Source organism: Eleginops maclovinus, chromosome 10 (genome assembly GCF_036324505.1).
Source record: "Eleginops maclovinus isolate JMC-PN-2008 ecotype Puerto Natales chromosome 10, JC_Emac_rtc_rv5, whole genome shotgun sequence".
Taxonomy (NCBI): Eukaryota; Metazoa; Chordata; class Actinopteri; order Perciformes; family Eleginopidae; genus Eleginops; species Eleginops maclovinus.
In genome coordinates, this window is record NC_086358.1 from 17,856,233 (window position 1) to 17,874,841 (window position 18,609).

An 18,609-nucleotide genomic window follows, 5' to 3' on the forward strand; every position below is an offset into this window, starting at 1 on the left:
TAAATCAAGGCAAAAAAATTAAAACCTTTCTGTTTACCATTATTTCAGAGATCACTAACCAACATTTTGTTATTGTACTCCTGCAACTCACAGCCTCTATAGGTTAACAATGACAATGACTCTTTTTCTAAGTACATTTACGTAGATTTAGTAGTGTACTTTTGAGGGACTTGTACTCTACTTGAGTATTTTAATTTTATGCTACTTTGTGCTTTGACTCCACTACATTTATTTATGCCGTATACAAAGCCATTCAAACTAGCTGCACCTTTACCAGCTCTGAGAACACTTTATTGATCAATAATTATAAAACATATCAGAGATATTATTCTGAAATGGACCAATCAAACAATGACTACTTTTACTGTCGCTACTTTAAGTACATTTAGATGAGAGTACTTTCTACTTTCACTGGAGGAACATTTAGAATACTATTACTGTGACAGAGTATTCCTACACTCTGGTACTTCTACTTTTACTCAAGCACAAGATCTGAGTACTTCTACTTTACTCAAATACAAGATCAGAGTACTTCTCCCACCATCTTTTTCTGTGATTCTCCTTTTATTGAGTCGTTCTTGTGTGTGAAGCACTTTGAATGGCCTTTGTGTATGAAATGTGCAATATTAAAAAAGAAAGAAACTAAAGTTAACCTTTTTTACATTTCTCTGGAAACACTCAAGACACATTTATTTTGAAAATCCATGAAAAGTGTTATTTGTGTTAACTTTAAAATAGGCAAGAACTAGACAACTGACCTTTTCTGAAGTCTGATATGAGTCGTATTTAAAGTCTGTCTTTGTTAAACCGTCCCCTGGAGCTAACATTAAACATGTCAGCGTAGTTTTCCACGTATACACATTCATGAAAGTAGAAAGCTCATTACTATTTGTTATTGTTGTAAAGAGTACTGTCCATACCTGTGTCAGTGGGTTGCTCTGTTGGTCCAGTGGGCATCTGACTGTCCGCTGTAGGAGCGAGAGAGGGGGAGATGGGGGCTCCTGGATGCTGAGGAGTAGACTGTGGCTGTGGCTGGGGATGGGGAAGGAGATGGATGAGACCCTCCATGTCCTTCCTCATCTGGGTGATCACGGCCCGCAAACTGCTGTTCTGCTGCTGTAGACGATGTATCTCTTCTGATGCCAGAGAGTCGACCTGTGGGGTTAGACCCTGAGGGGGGATAGAAACACAATGTGAGAGATGTGTGTACAGTATAATGTCCTCATGATTCTGTAACAAGTTGAGTTATTAAGAGTTGTTTACCAGATTTTCCTCCCTTTTTTTTTCTTAAACGTTGAATCCTGCACACTTATGCTGGCTGAGAAGGATTCAAATGGAGCAACCACAGTGTCTGCAGAAAGGTGTAGTGAATATGCTGACTAACTTTAAATTTGCACATTCAGAGAACTCTGATATCCAGGTCAGGAAAAGTCATGCAGAGACTCAAGGAGGACAATAACTGATAACTGAATAATTAATGGTCGATCGTGGATGGCGCCAACCTGGTGCCGACACCTCTATAGGGCCAGTATCCCATGGTGGGGATGATCCCAGTATTTGCAATGCAACATCAAGGAGGACTATTCTAGTGCCTCTACTGGGACATGTCTCCATACTTTTTTGTTGAAAAAACTCTTTATTTTTCTCATACCGCCTGTGCAATAGAAGTGCAAGTGTTACATTTTGATGTCACTATGTTATGGAAGTCAACAAAGGAGTTCAATGGAGGCATTTCAGGCAGGGGGCGGGGGGAATTTGAGGGAGAGAACATCTCTCTGGAGGGAACACAAGCATTTGGGCCTTTGCAGACCATTTACATGCACATAAACTTATGGCAGGGGTGTCAAACTCAAGGCCCGCGGGACTAATCCAGGCAGGCAGCCGCAGAGCAAGCAGGAATCATACTTTTATCATATGTTTGATGCCGCTTCCTATTTTGAGTTGTTTATATTTTAGAATTGTTAATTTCTAATTATGTGCAATGCCATGTTTTATGCAGCTGCAACAACAATTTTTCCAAGTTTAGAATGAATAAAGTACTTCTTATCTTATCTTATATTAATAAGTAAAGCCAATAAACTACATGTCCCACAATGCAACTTGTTTGGTCACTTTCCAGTGAAGCGTCTTAATATCAGCTTTTTCTAACAGCGTCAGGTTATTACTAAAAACCAATAATGATCCAATGCAGAGGCAATGATGTTATATAATACATTAGATTGTATATATATTATATATTTATATTTATAGTCGTAAAGTAACAACAAGCCCCTTTGAGGGAAACCATAAAGCTATGTGGCCCGTGATGGGAAACCCCCCCCAAAACCATAATAGGGCCTCTTTAAATGTACAGTTTTTGATCCATCAGGGATTGTTTACACAGATCCAGTAATGATGAATAAGTACAATTTCAACAAATATGCCAAATATACCTTTCACTCATTTTCTCTGATACATGGTGGTCCTCTTTTAATCTTAACTTGTTCATTGCAGTTTTCATTAGATTAATTTATCGAGGCAAATATTCATTTGTTGTAGTTTTTAGCAGTAATTAATAATCCTTGCATTTTCAAAGTGCTTGCTTATGTGGTTGAGTGAAGAGCTTTGAAGGAACCTTCTGAATTGATGTCCTTCAACAGTGTCAGAAGGTTCTGACCTTCTCAGGAAGCTTTGAGCACCTGATGGATTACACTTTTCAAACGTGTGTGTTCTGCTTCAGTTTACACACAGTTGATACCCCCCTGACAAATAACACGTGCAATGCTACACACATATAGAAGTGTACAGTATGTTGCCAGTATAAATATGTTCTTTTCAAGGTGTAACCAAGAATTGAGTGTTGTATAGTTGATATATGGCAGAGGAAATGTGTGAACACCCTCACACACAGCTGGAACATGCAGCCTAATGTCTGAGTCCACCAACATGTCATACCATTCTATGAAGAACCTCATTCCAGGCGTTAAGCTTAAGAGTTTTGGGAGAAATTTGATACATTTACCGCTCGCTGCCAGCAGAGCTCACAGAGGCCGGTATGTTGGCACTGAGCCAGACGGAAATGCCATCATACCTCTGAGGATGCTGGAGGAAAAGGCCAAAGGCTATAAAAAAGGACAGCTCTAAATGCACTTTTATGAAAACTTAGTGGGGCAAGAGCTGGATGCAAATCAACAACCCCATGGTATATGGAGTGCTGCTGGAGTCCTGATGCCAGGAATGAGTTCGCAGTACCTCGTCAAAGTTATTTTGAATTAGTTTTTGGCTTCTCGAAACAATGTCTGTGGTTAACGAAAGCTTACAAGATTTATTTGTTCATTAATTAAAATATTTCAGAAAATACACCACTGGTTAATGTCTAAAGTTGTAATGGGAATTAAGAACGGCAGCTGCTAAAAAGTGTCTAAATGAGACGACTAAACATCATCAGGGCGAACACCAGCCACCTTTAGCTCAGCTGTGGTGACGTGAAGTTTACAACCGTGATTCAGTTTGTTTATAGCCTAACGCTAGCTTATTATTTACAGTATTTGCAGTTACACTTCATCTATTATAAAAATAGCGTTTATATGTGGAGAACAAAAAAAAGTATCCTGCTGAACAAAATGTATCATAAACGTGTTTGCCAAAGATTTGAATTCCTGCAATATTCTAAAATCCAATGGGAAAATACCATTGGCTTTAGTGGAAGGAGTTCTTGCGATGCTTAATTCCGGGTCCAAAATATGTCATAACTGCACCATCCTATTCAGGTTTATGGGAGGCTAGATATACACTCTTATGAGGATGGTAAAAAGAGAAATCCATGCAACAGAATTGGCTCGGAGTTGGTCAGTATCTTCGGATAGTACATTGAGGGAATCATCACCTGCAGATATCTCTTAAATGAACTGCCATTATCCAGAGAGCTACAACATGTGCTCCCCAGTACTAGTTTCATAGAAGCAGATGAAATACTGCAATAACAACCCGTTTTTATAGTGCCATTTGACTGTGGTTTTTTGTATCAAAGCTGGTATTGCTCCTTGAGGGAAGGCATCCTGCAGCGGCTGAAGGAAGGTTTTGGTGTTGGTATCATGATTAGAAAACACACAAAAGAAGATAGAATGTACGTTTTGTTCTTTTTATAGTGTGTCTTGGGAATAACTCTTTGGTATTCAACTAATAAGGGCCCCACTTCCCCTTCATGTCAAACTGGGTGTCACTGAAACAGCCACTTTCAGGATTACGTTCTTTTACTGTGCCTGACAAATGTAAGAGTTATCTTCAGTTTATACACTTTTTTATTTATTTGATTGTGAAATGTTACTTACCAATTCAATCTAAAAAAACATCTCTTCTGTTAATATTAATTCATCCCTCTTACTACTCTTTTTATACCAACAACTGGGGCAAACTGTTTTAAAGAGGGAGCATTGTAGTGGATGTTTGACATGGCTCGTGGGTCAGGTCGCGGGGACCCTTTAGCGGAATGTAGATTGGGTCCCCAGGGGACTCAGGGCTGGCTCTGTTCACAAAACACTGAGATGTCACAGCAGCTGGATTGTGTCTCATCTTACGGGTGAAACAGAGAGCAGAGGGGTCAGGAAGTGGATAGACTTACTCCTGATCATCTTTTGAAATCTGCCAGAGAATATGATATAGCTTGAGTTCATTTGGATATTTGAAACTCATTTGGTCTAGTCCAAAAGCACTATGATGCATCCTGAGGGGAGTATTCAAAACAAAACTCAGTAAATCAAAAACTAAGAACAGTCTTGATGATGCCTCTAGTCCAGGGGTGTCCAAACTTTTTTCACCGAGGGCCCCATACAGAAAAATATACGGAGAGCTAGGCCACTTATAGAGGTGAATATTGTCTCATAAGTTAAATTATAAGTTAGCAAAACAAATCAAATGTAGGTGAATAATGCGCAATACTTGGAAATGCTTTGGGAAAAAAACAACCTACATCCCAGCTCTCTTTAGGGTTTCATTTATTTTGTTGGCAGCTCATTCCTTAAAACAGAAGCCTCAGATTGCTGATAATAAGAGTACATATGAAGGTTACATTTCAAGCTTGTTATAGAAATAAGTTATTGGGTTTTGTTAGAAAAATTTTTAAATTTGAAATGACAAAATGTATTTGAAATTGGGCTCATTAACACATGGATAATGTGTATATTTGAACATATATATTTGAGAAGTACAATATAAGACAAGCAAAAGCTTCATTTGTGAGCCATATTCTATTATACTTTTAGAATTTGGGGGCCGATTTAATATGGCCTGCAGGCCGCATTTGACCCGAGGGCCGTAGTTTGGACACCCCTGCTCTAGTAAATTGGTTACACATTATAGTTATTTGTTTTGTATTTTTCTTACTGCAACATACCTAGGAGCACTTCTTGCTGTTGTTTCTTTCAAAACATGCATACTACTTTTTCTTCTACCAAATAGAATGGACTCTTGATTAACCGGTGTTAAACGCCAGACTGACGCGGACTAAGGACTAATGATCAGTAGTTTGATTGCCTTTTCATCTGGCCAGCGATGTGTTATTGCTTTACAATGCTTTGCTGTCGTTAATATGTCAGTCCTTTTCTATTATGTATCATTAACGTGTAAAGAGGGACAATATTCTCACCTGCAGTGCCTGGTCTCTCTCTGTTTTGACAGACCGTAGTAAGAGACTCAAGTCCTGCAGATCTTGTTCCTTCTCCTGTAGCTCTGCTTTAGCCTGATAGAGAACAACATCAATTATAATTACAGACTGCATTATAAAACCATCAGAACAACACAGGTGGTTTCATGTCTGCCTCCAGAGGCTGTCACGGAGCGGCAAGGTTCCTTGTTGTTTGTCAAACATCCTTCATCTGGAGTCACACGTGGTGAAACCAGTGTCCTGGTCAGGGAACAGTGTCTGACCTGCACTGTTTGTCAGCAGTGAGGCGTGACTATCCTCCTTTTGCTTAATTTATTTGAGGAGGATTGTGTAACTGATGGAAGTCCTGTGTACAATTCATGTACTGTGTGTTATTTTGAGTGCATCCCAATGTGAAATATGTCAAAATGCAAAATGATTACCCAGATTGTGCACTTATCCCTGCCAAAAAGTGGATTGTGGAACACTGAACCCGCCGCTATTGAGGTTGACATAAAGGCTATACATGTTTTGTTTCAGTATTTATTTGACATACCACCAAACTGGGATTGAAAAGAGAGAGTTATTTTATCTGCTTAATTGAGCAGTCATGATTTGCTAAAGCATACAATAAGGTTGCTAGCTTGTTAGCTACCTATAGCTCATAGCGGTAATCGTCACTTCCTATAAGGCACAGCCGCCGTTTATGCAGTCTACTAAGGGAAGTGTCTGAGATGGGCACAGCATTAGTAAAGCTGGCCCTGGATGCTAACTGTGCTAAAGCAGCAGCAGTTTAAGTTGCACACTCATAGCAGGTTTACTCTACTAAATGTAAGCACCAGTAAATCCACAAACAAAGGTGGGGTTGTGTTATGTAGAGGAAGCTTACCTGGTCTCTAGCTTGCGTCAGGTCTTGTATTAGCTGTTCATTAGCAAGGTAGTGTTGGGCCTTCATGTCTTCACAGCGTCTCTGCCCCTCCAGCTCAACCTGGACTTTCATCTGTTCTAGGGCCTTCTCTCTCTGCAAACCAGCGCCCAGCTGCTGCTTGTACCTGATCACACAAAAAACACAAGGATAAAAAGACCACATTCATTCATTCCTACTTTTCTTATTCATTTATTACCATCTGCCTCCACAATCTTCTCACCTTTCCATCTCCTCCCTGCTCCTCTCCAGCTCAGTCCTAAATTTGGTTGCTCTCTCCTGCAGGGAAATGATCTCTGTATCCTTGACAACCATCTCCCTGGAGAACTGACTAATGTGCCTGTCCCAGCCAGTGCGGGTTCCATCAACCTCTGTGCGAAGCCTTGCAAAACACAGACAGGATCTCTGGTCAGCTGGTTACATCAACACAGCTAATCGTCAATATGATCCTTTTCGTCTGTGTCCATCTCACCTCTGCAGGGTCTCATCTTTCAGATCCATGGCATCCTGTTGGTCCCTCTGTTTGCAGCGTAACCCTGCAGCCAGAACCTCCACATTCTCATGTAGTTTAACAATGTGTTTCTCCATCTTCTGCAGCTTCTCTGTGTGGGCCTGGTACTGAGCCTCCAGCTGCATGTCGCACTTCATTAGAGCCCGGATCACATCCTCATATCTTGCAATAGAGTTAGATATTGGACATTTTTTTGAGGATTTATGGTCACGAGTGAACACCAATGTAGCTGAGTCCTATCCAATTCACACACATTCCTTGAGGAGTAGTCATTCCAGGAGCTAGACATAGCCATGCTATATATTTTATTGTGGTGGCTAATGGCTTCAGGTATTTCACTGAGAAATAACTTTACACATTAATACGTTGTAAATTAAACTGTTCATATGCTTCTTCAAGAGGTGTGTTGTCTTTCTCTCCTTCTATCGGCCTTTGTCTGTCTCCTCCGGTCCCATGCACCCCTATTAAACTTATCCTCTACTTGAAATATGGCGCTTCCGCATTGCATACTTTTGTGTTTCAGGGTTTAAAACACAGTATTTATTTATTTTGTATTTTTTCAGATAATAAAATAATACATTTGATTCCCAATTCGTGATGAATTATCGAACTAACAGATGTTCTGAAATGTTTGCTCACATTTTTGGAACTTGCTGTGTGAGAGTAGCCCCCTGGTGGACAATGTTTTTGTTAATACTCTCTGCCAGAAGGACAGACACAAGCCCACATTGAAGGTTAACCCATGGGGTACACAATGTAATTTAACTAACAAATGTAAATCATGAACCAACAATTTTGAATAAGCTAGCTTCTTAAATGAATGGCTAACATTAGCTAACTAGCTAAGAATAAGAAAATGCTAGCTAGCCATCTTACTATCACACAGGCAGGTTGATCTGTTTCAGTTTAGGGGTAAATTAATATTAATTTGTGTATCCATCTGGCAGGGAGTTATTACAAAGAACTATCAGCAAATGATTCATTATGGAGATAAACTTCAAAACTTTTCTACTTCCTCATAGCAGAAATCTTAATAAAGAGACCAACGTTATTTAGATGTCCTCTTCTGTGACTTTAGGCCTTTTTTATTTGACAACCTTCCAGCTATTTAAGGGTAATGGATGTGTAACTTTTAAACCAAAATAAGGTGAATAGGACCTGCGTAGCTGCTGGCTCTGAATGCTACCCTGAGAGGATTTAATTAGAATCCATGTACTTACTTCTTAATGTGGTTACTCTCCTCTTTCTTCAATTTGGTTTCCATCCTTTTCAGCTTGTCCTCAAGCTCCTTTATCCTGAGACAGAAGATAGTTACAACATCTTAAACACACACAAACACTTAAAACAAACAAAACCAGGACGGGAGCATACCTGCAGTCCTTGACAGCAGTGAGGTCTCTGATATCATGGTCTCTCTGCAGCAGCTGGCTCCGTAGCTGCTCACAGAACACCGCAGAATCTTGCAGAGCCTCTCTGGACTCGGTGTGAGCCTGGCAGTGAACGTCTGTCTCTTTGGACAGCAGCTTCACCTGCAAGGACACACACACAGACACACGCGCAACAAAAAATAATGCTGACCAATAGTGTGAAGGCCATGGGAAGATTAGAGGTCAGGAAATGGTACATCTAATCTCCCCTCATCATTTTGTGGGATTATTTAGATTTAGAATACTACTCTACAATAGTATGAATAGTTAGGAATATTGAATTAAAGAACTTCACATACAGTATATTTGTCTAGATGTTCTGTCCATCTTATACAACAACCATGACAGAAAAACATAAATGGACTCCTAATTCAATAAAAACACACATTCTTACATTCTCCTCACCTTGAGATCACAGGACAGAAGCACAGCACGCATCTGATCCATTTTCAAGTTGAACTCATGTTGCTGCTGTCTGAGCTCAGCTTCAGAAGCTGCTGTCACCTCCTGTTAAACAGAGGACAGTCATTCCAGATGTCATGTTTAAATGTGTAATATTTCATTTGTGATGACAGATGGACTAAGAATACAAAATAAAATAAAAATTGAAAGGAAATTGGGTTTTGTCGCAGTTGCTTTATTTTAGAATGAAATACATTTAATAGAAAATAAAAAATGCTCTATTGTTGGTTTAAAGTGTGAGTGGGGATTACATATAACTACCATCTTCATTCATTGTGTTGTACTTTAATATATTTATATTTTTTCATATATCCATTTTTAAAATGTATTCCATTAATTGGTATTACATAAATTAAGTATTTTTTGGAACTAATTCTTATTTTGGTGTCATGTTTAAATCTTGAATATTATCCTACCCCTACTCATCCTGTAAAAATACAATTATACAAAATCAAAATAAAGTTAAAGGGACAGTCCGGCGAAAATCAAGTTAGCCCTCCAGAGAGTTTTTTTCGTTCATCAACCAGTATTGAGCTTGCCCGGAAAAACCGGGAGCAACGCTAATAGCCTAAATGGCTTACGGTGCATTCGATTGGGGCAGTGCGCAGAAAGCTTCCAAAACAGCATTTTTTAACCACTAATATTGCTCGAAATAGCACCAAGTTCAGTTCAAGGAGGAATGTTTTGGAATGTTTATACATGGAAATTCATATCTAGTGAGTGTTGACACGGAAATGAAAGGAGTAGCCTGTAAGTTACAGTAGTATAAACAAACAAAAAAGTATACGTATACAGTTATTTTTAATAAACTTTGGGTTTGCACACTACGTTGTTGGTGCTCCGTTTTATGTGTAGGGACCCTAGTCATGCTACTGCAGAGGTTTGGTGCTATTTCGAGCAATATTAGTGGTTAAAAAATGCCGTTTTGTAAGCGTTCTGCGCACTGCCCTGATCGAATGCACTGTAAGCCATTTTGGCTATTAGCGTTGCTCCCGGTTTTTCCGGGCAAGTTCAATACTGGTTGATGAACGAAAAAAACTCTCTGGAGGGCTAACTTGATCAGTTTTCATGCAGAAAAAGACCCTGGGGTCAAATTTCGCCGGACTATCCCTTTAAAGTAAGAATTAACAATCAAAATAAATAAATATAAAATACATATTCATATAAACACAAGAAATTAAAATGAAATGTTCAATAAACTATAATACAAATATTTATCAAACACATAGGAAGTGAAAGTAAAAATGGGCAAATTGCGCTACGATAAATAACATGTTTTTTGACTAAATATAAAGAGTGGTGTATGAGCATTAACAAGTTATTAAGGTTAATGTGAAGCATCATACAGATACAACCATTACAATTAAGCTTATATTATTCACAACAACTTATTAAATATTAAAGTCAACAAATCATTTTTATTTGTCCTTTCCAGTATGTTGATCCCGCTTTATTTTGGATACAGTGAGGGGAGGATGATAATGAATCCATCTCGTTGTTATTCAAAAGGATCATACCAACTCCAGATTCCCTTCCTAGAGCCAACAGTGGCCTAAAATGTATCCTCTCCTATTCAACACCTGCTGACCGACAGAGACAGATGAAAACGTTTTGGACATGTACTGTATGCATGATAACAAAGCCTGTCAAGTAAGTGGTGACAGGCACCAGTCAGGGTCAGAGCTCTTTTGTGTGGGTTCATCAGGTCTGCTTCTGAGCCCCTCTCAATGTCTGGCAGCTCCCCCAGATATTTCAAGTCCACTGCGAGGTGTTGTAACACAGGACGTAGAGTATATTATTGAGTAGATTTGCTTTGTGGCATAGCTTGGCATTCCATTGTGTCATATCAATACCTTTTCTATTTATGGAGGAAGTTAGCAGGAGCCAGATCAATTTTAATCCCATTATTGAACCTTACCATTATGACCTTGAGAATAATGAGAGTGTGTGTGTCTGTCTGTGTGTGTGAGAGAGAAAGAGAGAGAGTGCTCACCTGTCTCTGAAGGGCCAGCTCTCCTTGCAACTCTTGTATCCTGCACTGTGAATCCCATTTCATCCTTTCATATTCCTCTGTTTGCTTTTGAATTTGAGTAGCCATAGAGCTGGAAAGCAGACACACAAAAAACACAAACAGTTAGAGGACCATGCCAGTGATTAAGTAGGAATAAAGTTAGATACTGATACACGCAACAGTAAATCCATTATAGAAGATGACTGGGTCACTAGGGGCAGTCGGGGGGTCAGTGCCTTGCCTGTTTGGCTGGGCTTTTTATTTTGGTCAGTACTGGGACTCAAACCAATGACCACGCAGTTCCCAGGCCAAGTCCCTATAGACTGAGGTCCTGACTAGTATTGGATTAAAAGGAAGAAGAGTCTGAGGGTCTCATCAGTAACCCTTTACTGACAGTCAGAAGGGGAGTTCAGCAGATTGTTTACTGTGAACACATCGCTTCAAAATGCAAATTGAAATGTGAGAAAGAAATAAAGTGCAGCAGAAACCTTGGAGAATCACCTCAGCACCCGCCTGAGGAGAGTCTTGATTGTGGGAGTCTCCACCCCTCTTCACCCTCCACCACTGTTTCTCCATCCACCAAAACTTCATCCAGCTTGCACTTAATGATTAGATGAAGGAGCTGGTCAGGGCCAGAACCAAACTGAACCCCCTCTCTACTAAACAACACTTACCACAATCATCAAAACTAAAAGGCGCACCCCACCTCCTTCACCACAGCATCCTCCTCTGTCTTCCCATCTCGATAGGACTGTGTTTGTACAAAAGGCAACAACTGATAGATACTGGGATCAGGCTACAAGGCTGATGGAACCAGTGACTCTTTCTAGGAACTTACCTGTCTTCCAGAAGCTTCTTCATCTGTCTTGATAAGTTATACAAGGATAATTGCGAATCTGCTAAGAAACACAAATTGCTCAACAGCAAATTCAGCCTCAACTCCTTATCCAAAGTATTGTTTGTGCCTGTGGCCTATCACAAAAAATGTGGAGTATTGTGCTTTAACACACGTAAACTAGCTGTATTACTTGTCAGGCCTTTGGAAAAAAAACTCTTTTTGATCAATGATGAGCATGAGATTAACTTATAGGACTAAAATAAATAGTATGATGAATGAGGCTACAGTGCAGAAGAAAGGCAGGAGAGCTGCTATTTTGTTTTATTATTCCTTTCAATGAAAACAGATATCTTTAGATACCCTAAATATCTACTGTACAAACTTTTCAATCACTTTATGGAACTGTCGTGTAGAGCAGTGGTTCCCATCCTTTTTTTTTTACCAAGGCACCCCTGAAAATATTTCGCACACCAACTTTTCGTAGATTTAAAAATCACTTCAGAGCTTAAACTAAAAACAATAAATACACCATAAATTTGTTTCCAAATGTGTATTTAATTTAAAAGAACATTTTATAGAACAAATAATCAAATATAAATCATCCTAAAAAACATACAATCCGTCATGTAAAAACAAGAACCAGACTAAAAGTGTCAACACCGTTTCTTAGTGGGATGAATGAAATATTATCAACTGGCGTACTGTAGGCTCTTCAGTTTTGGCTGAAAATAGTAGGCCTACCTGTGTAAAAACAAAGATTCCATGAGTTATTATACTACATTTGGATTTCAAAAGACGTAGGCCTATGATAACTCAGATAAATAATAATTATAACAGAATAATCCGTTCAAACAGAAAACAAAATAAACTGTTATGCATATGTTAGTGCCTGCTTTTGGGAGCAGAGTCTCTCTGGAACTGTAAAAGCGCGTTAATGGCACTCTCTGAGAGGGATGGATACTAATGTCCCACAAGCAGCCAAAAGATAATCAGACGTAGTTCACCATGCTTCAGTTTCAGGGAACGGTCCATAGATAGCTCTGCAAGTTCATCCTGAGCTCTGCTGTTTAAAATAGTGCTTGATAATAATGAGAGAGGATTAAACGGATCCCGGAGGCAATCGAATATCAATCAATGGCGTTGGGCAGTAAGCATTCGCTGTACTGTCTGCTTTTAGACTTATTTTGCACCGCTGTTCCATATGCCACCCCTGCCTGTGTTGAGGGATGGGGTGCTTCTTTATTTATTGTCTCTACACCACGATCCATCTTGTAATGTTTTGGCGCGAGGATAAAAAGCTGCTCTGCACGCCGTAAACAATGAAGGCTGACGTAAGTCATGAGAATTTAAGCAGTCAGTATGAGGCCATATTCAATTTAATATTTCTAAATCAACTCATTGCACTATTAAGTGAGAAAAAAAGGTTCGTCTATAAGAGAGACTTTGCTTTTATAATTTTACACCGAGAAATGCATGGCAGTCTTTCTTCTCCAACATCACCAAAAACAATAATGCACGTGCCTTGTCAACAGACTAACAAACCCGACAGTATAAGTAACAAGCAGCTACTATCAACCAGGGCCTGCAATGAGTTAGCGTCGTTCTTTACTACAAAATGGGGAAATTATTCAAGTGGTCAGTGACTCCTCATCAAGAATAGGATATGTGTTTTCCTTGTGTCCACTTAAAATCAATTCAAACACCATGACATGACTGATCAACCATAAAAGCCTGGAGGACATTATACAACTAATATCCTCCTCCTGCTGCCTTGATGTTCTACCAAATCTTTCACATTGCATGACCTCAGATCTACTACAAATAGTCACATCTATTCTCTCAGGTGTTTTCCCACAGGCCTTGAAAACTACAATCAGCAATCCATTTTCCAAAAATGAAGTAGTAGATTTTAAATATTTGAACAACTAATTGGATGAAAATAACTGTTTAGATGTCAGGTTTCCGATCAAACGACAGCACTGAGTGCATTTGACAAAATTGACCACAACACATTACTAGACTGACTGGAAAACTGGGTTAGATTTCCTGCCGGGTAATGAATCCCACTCAAAGGACAAGGAGAGCTTTGTTACTATAGGTAACTACACATCTGAAAGGACAAACACGACATGCGGAGTCCCTCAAGGCGCAGTCCCTCCAAACCTTTTGTATGGTCTGGTGAGTGCCAACACTCATTTGAAAGCCTTAAGGGTATTCTGTGTTGCTCTCCTGTTCTTTCTGCACCGGACTTTTCAATACCCTTCAAGCTTGAGGTCGATGCCAGTGGAGTTGGAGCAGGGGCCGTTCTTCTGCAGCCAGATGCACTGGGCATCGATCATCCCGTGAGTTACTTCTCCCGGAAGTTTAACAAACATCAAGTTAAGTACTCCACCATTGAGAAGGAAGCTTTAGCCCTATTGTTTGCCTTGCAGCACTTTGAGGTCTATGTTGGCTCCAGTGTCAAACCTATTCAGGTATATACTGACCATAATCCCCTGGTTTTTCTTGCAAGAATGTACAATCACAATCAACGCCTTATGCGTTGGTCATTGATTGTTGGGAACTACAACCTTGAAATAAGCCATAAAAAGGGAGCCGATAATATTCTGGCTGGTGCACTATCTCGTAAAGGTTATTGTCAGGTCCAAACATACTGTTTGGATTTATATGTGTGGGGGTGTTACGTGCCGGGCAGGCTGTACTTTTGTTTCTTGCCTCCTGCTCTTTTCTCTACTCCCTGTCATTCGCTACAGGTAATCAGCAGCTGATCAGTACCTGCCTGGGCATCTCTGACTGATGACTGATTGGCTCCTCTCACCCTCAGCTGACCAATCAGCACCCAGGACCAGCCATAAAGGAGACAACCAGGAAGCCTTCTGGTCACTGCTGGGGCTGCTGCTGACTGGAGAGCCTCAATTTGACTGCGTGTTAAATTACTGTGACAATTGTGTATCCTGTGCTATATGTTGTGACTGTGTGTGTGTGGTGGGAGGTGGAGGAGTTAGGTAAGTTTGGGGTACCCTCTACATCTCATCACGTAGATAACATATGTTAGACACACTAGGTTAGCGGATTGTTGCCACCCCTGTATTTTGCTTTGTCCAATTATTAGTAGTTCAGGAAGTGAGGGTTTTTGGTTGAGTTTGTTTCAGAAGAGAGAGGTAAAGATAGGCCTGGTTTTTGTTATATTTATTTCTTTTATTTGGCACAATCTCCCTTGTCTCCTCCTCCTCCTCACCTGAAGAGCATTTGTTGTTCATTCTTTAGTTATTAGAAATAAACATTGTCTGTCTACATTTAATCTGACTTGCTCATTAATTGGTTGTCGTGTGTTACTGTCTCCAGGTCCCCTAGACTTTAGTGGGGACGTAACACCTAATCTCCTGCTACATTATGAACCATCCAGAACTCCCCAGAGTTAAAACTAAATATGGAGAAGCAGCATTCAGTTATTGTGATCCATATATCTGGAACAAACTCCCAGAAAGCGGCAGGACTGATACAACTCTGACTTTTAAATCAAGTCAAATAACTTTTCATATGTTCCATTGCACTGAACTTTTATTATGTGTTTTATACATGTTGTACTTTAAGTTGTTTTAATGATTTTTTTGCAGTATGCTTTCAATGTTCTTTGTGAAGGACTTTTAATATCCTTGTTGAAATGTGCTTTAAAAATAAACTGGCCTTGATTTAACCTTTCCAACCAGAATTTTTATTTTACACTGGGGGGAAATACATTTTTTGGCCATTCTACTTTGCAATGTATTTATAAATCAATTCTCTGGACAGCAGAGTTTGAACTACTGCATGTGTGCAGCAAACCCCATCTCCAAAGTTGTTTACATTTTATGTTTGATTCAAAAGGAAAAAAGACTGCATATAACTAAGACATGAAGTTGTTATTGTGAGGTTGTCACATTTAACCCTCATACCTCTGTCAGTAACAAAGACTCACTTTATGCCAATACTACAATGGTACATTTAGAATATGCCTACACTAAACCAATTTTTCCGTCTCCTATTCTCAAATTACACTTCCTGACTCACCACTTGAGCTCGTCCAGCTGTAACCTTTGCTGAGCAGCATTGTGCCAGCTTTTCCTGAGCTCTTCCTGCCTCTCCTCAGCCTCTCTGGTTCTCTGCTCCTCCAGCTCAGCAACCTGCATACGGAGCTGTTTCAGCTCCTCCTGCCTTTAAACGACAACAGTATTTCAGTATAGGAAAAGTGGGCATGACTCAGGATTTAATAATATGATCTAATATAATAATAAATATACAATAAGACATTAATAAAAGAAGATGAGCTCTGGTTCCAAAAGGTCAACCTCCCTGTTCTCTCTCTAGTGCTGACACAGCACTGAGTAAATAGGTCTGGCTATGCTAGACTAACTTATCTCCAAATGTATGAAGTGTTTCTATTCCATGTTGAGCTATCGTCAAAAATGTATGGAATTGCACTCAGCAAATCAACACAGGAAAAGTTCATTTAAATCATCGGTTTCGCTGAAATGATCAGTGGATTTATACATTTTCCAACAAAAGCCAATAAATGAATGGCAATTGAAAAAATGTTAACGATCATAATATTACTAACATAGAAAAATGGATTTCACATGACTAAGGAAAGATTTATTAAGAGAACGCAAGCAAAAATAACAGTATATGTCAGACAAATGAATAATTGATGATTGGATTTCTCCCAGGATCTATTGTAATTTATATCTCAGTTTTTCCTCCACATATATATTTATACACATACAACATAATTATTTTATTTTACCTGTTAAGTGATGTGAAATTGAGAATCTAAATCACCAGGGTTGGTTAACAGCTATCAAAGGAATGAAATGTGGATGTAAATGTACTTTTGACCTTATTCATTTACTAAGTACGGACATAGCATGGAGCAAATTCAGTTTTAAAGACAAAACTATGAATGAATATCAAAAACTGGGGTTGTGAAGTAAGGTGTATGTAAAGTAATGAGACTTACATTGAAAAGTGCAATGTCCTACATTGATTTTGTATATTTTGATAGAATTTGTTACTACAGTTTGCTATCTTGTAATGCTTTTCAATATAACCATATGTGGTTTATTTCAATTGAGTCTGATCTAAGGCTCACACATGAACTATACTTTCTGTTTTTCAGATTGAAAAGTGACAGATTTAATATACCTGTTTTTCTGCTCAGTCAGAGTGCTGGCAGTCAGGGCATCATATCTCTCCAGCTCTCTGTCTCGTTCATCCAGGATGGCCAGGTTGAACTGGAAATCTTCCTTCAGTTGCTGGTAACGTTCTCTGGCAAATGAAACATTGAAGAAAATATTAATCGGCTATTTTTGTGCTCAAAAAGAACCTCATTTAAGTCAAGTTATTGTTATTTAAGTAGCAGGTAATCAAGTGAGAGAAAGTTTTACTGATTTTCTGTTCCTTTTTGAAACTGGTGTCTATGTTGAGCAGGGCCATCATGTCAGATTTCTCAGGATTTAGTAGCAAGACATCCATTTTTCACAGCAGACAAGCAGGTCACCAATTTATTTTGGGAATCAACATCTGCCTCAACAGGCACGCACAGCTGAGTATCAAAGACAGCAGTGAACGTGTAAGGAAATATGTTCTTTAATTATTTAACTTAAACCTCTACGTTCAAATTTTCTAACTTGTCATGTCATTATCCTTTCAGTTTGCTTGGGAATTCAACTTTTCCACACTGATGCAGTTATAATTATATTTAATTTCATTACAAATAAAAGCAGCGTGCTTAACACACATTCAATAAAAACATCACTATCCACCCAGAGTCAGTTAAGTCACAGTAAACTAGGACTGAAACAATGAATGTGTAGGTTGGTTGGTTGGTTGTTGAGGTTGGTTGACAGAAAATGTTTTTAAAAATTGATTGATCTTCTATGTATTTTATGAAACAACAATGAAAATCTTACTTTCTCCATTTTATATGATTGTAAACTGATTATATTTGGGTTTGCAATGGTGGTGATGTCCACTGTGAGTCTGACATGAAAATTATTGTGATACAACCTGTCAACAAACCAAATAGCTTCACAGCTACTTTAGTCAGAGACAGGGGGCAATCCTAAAAAATGTTTAAGAGCATATTTCCAGCTTAAAGCTAAATTCACATTTACTGTTATCCTGACGGGAGGGTTCATAAAGACTGGGTACCTGAGGGATAAACATTCCTCCTGGGCCATTTTGAGGGAAGTCTCCCGTTGATGAACCCTGGCAGCCTGGAGCTCCTTCCACTCCATCTCTTTCCTGACCAGCTGGGCCTCCAGGTCTCCCAGTCCACTGTCCGTGTGTGAATGCATGGTGGAACCGGGATACACCTACAGCTACAATAAAGGTGTTCAATTAATCAATCAAATGTTAATTATATAGATCAATATCATAATTACACATTTGTCTCACGGGGATTTACAGTGTGTACAGCTGACGACATCCTCTGTTATTCTCAAGATACCACGCAATTCACAGAGAGAAAATAGAAGAAACCTCGGGGGGAGCAACAGAGGCGGATCAGGATGGACAGTTATGCAATAGATGTAGTTTGTACAGATAAAAAATAAAAATGTAAAAAAGTATAACATAGAACATCAAAATGACAAAAAGGAAGATATTGTTAATATTCTAGGTGGCACATAAACACATTAATGTGGGGTCATCATCATGCATTGAGTATGTGATGGTGAACATGATAACAAATAATGATAAATTGTACATTCTGAGGTGTATATAGACATGTGAAAAGTAGAAAAGTAAAACGTTGTGTCCATCTGTTGAAACAAGCT

At 39.1% G+C, this 18,609-nt stretch overlaps 1 protein-coding gene across 4 annotated transcripts in view; it reads right to left on the reverse strand.

The window, feature by feature from the left end:
- Window positions 1-18,609, reverse strand: part of ccdc57 (coiled-coil domain containing 57) — a 36,342-nt gene that overhangs the window by 8,442 nt on the left and 9,291 nt on the right. For 3 of the 4 annotated variants that reach the window (XM_063893125.1, XM_063893126.1, XM_063893124.1), the window contains exons 2-13: window positions 17,984-18,153; window positions 16,976-17,098; window positions 15,845-15,988; window positions 10,939-11,047; window positions 8,889-8,990; window positions 8,428-8,585; window positions 8,277-8,351; window positions 7,018-7,218; window positions 6,769-6,927; window positions 6,510-6,672; window positions 5,624-5,716; window positions 921-1,170 (exon numbers count right to left, since the gene is read on the reverse strand). In XM_063893125.1, the coding sequence (XP_063749195.1) occupies window positions 921-1,170; window positions 5,624-5,716; window positions 6,510-6,672; window positions 6,769-6,927; window positions 7,018-7,218; window positions 8,277-8,351; window positions 8,428-8,585; window positions 8,889-8,990; window positions 10,939-11,047; window positions 15,845-15,988; window positions 16,976-17,098; window positions 17,984-18,129 (1,723 nt within the window). In that variant the 5' untranslated portion in view covers window positions 18,130-18,153. The remainder of the gene's footprint in view (window positions 1-920; window positions 1,171-5,623; window positions 5,717-6,509; window positions 6,673-6,768; window positions 6,928-7,017; window positions 7,219-8,276; window positions 8,352-8,427; window positions 8,586-8,888; window positions 8,991-10,938; window positions 11,048-15,844; window positions 15,989-16,975; window positions 17,099-17,983; window positions 18,154-18,609) is intronic. The other variant, XM_063893127.1, reaches the window with a different exon arrangement.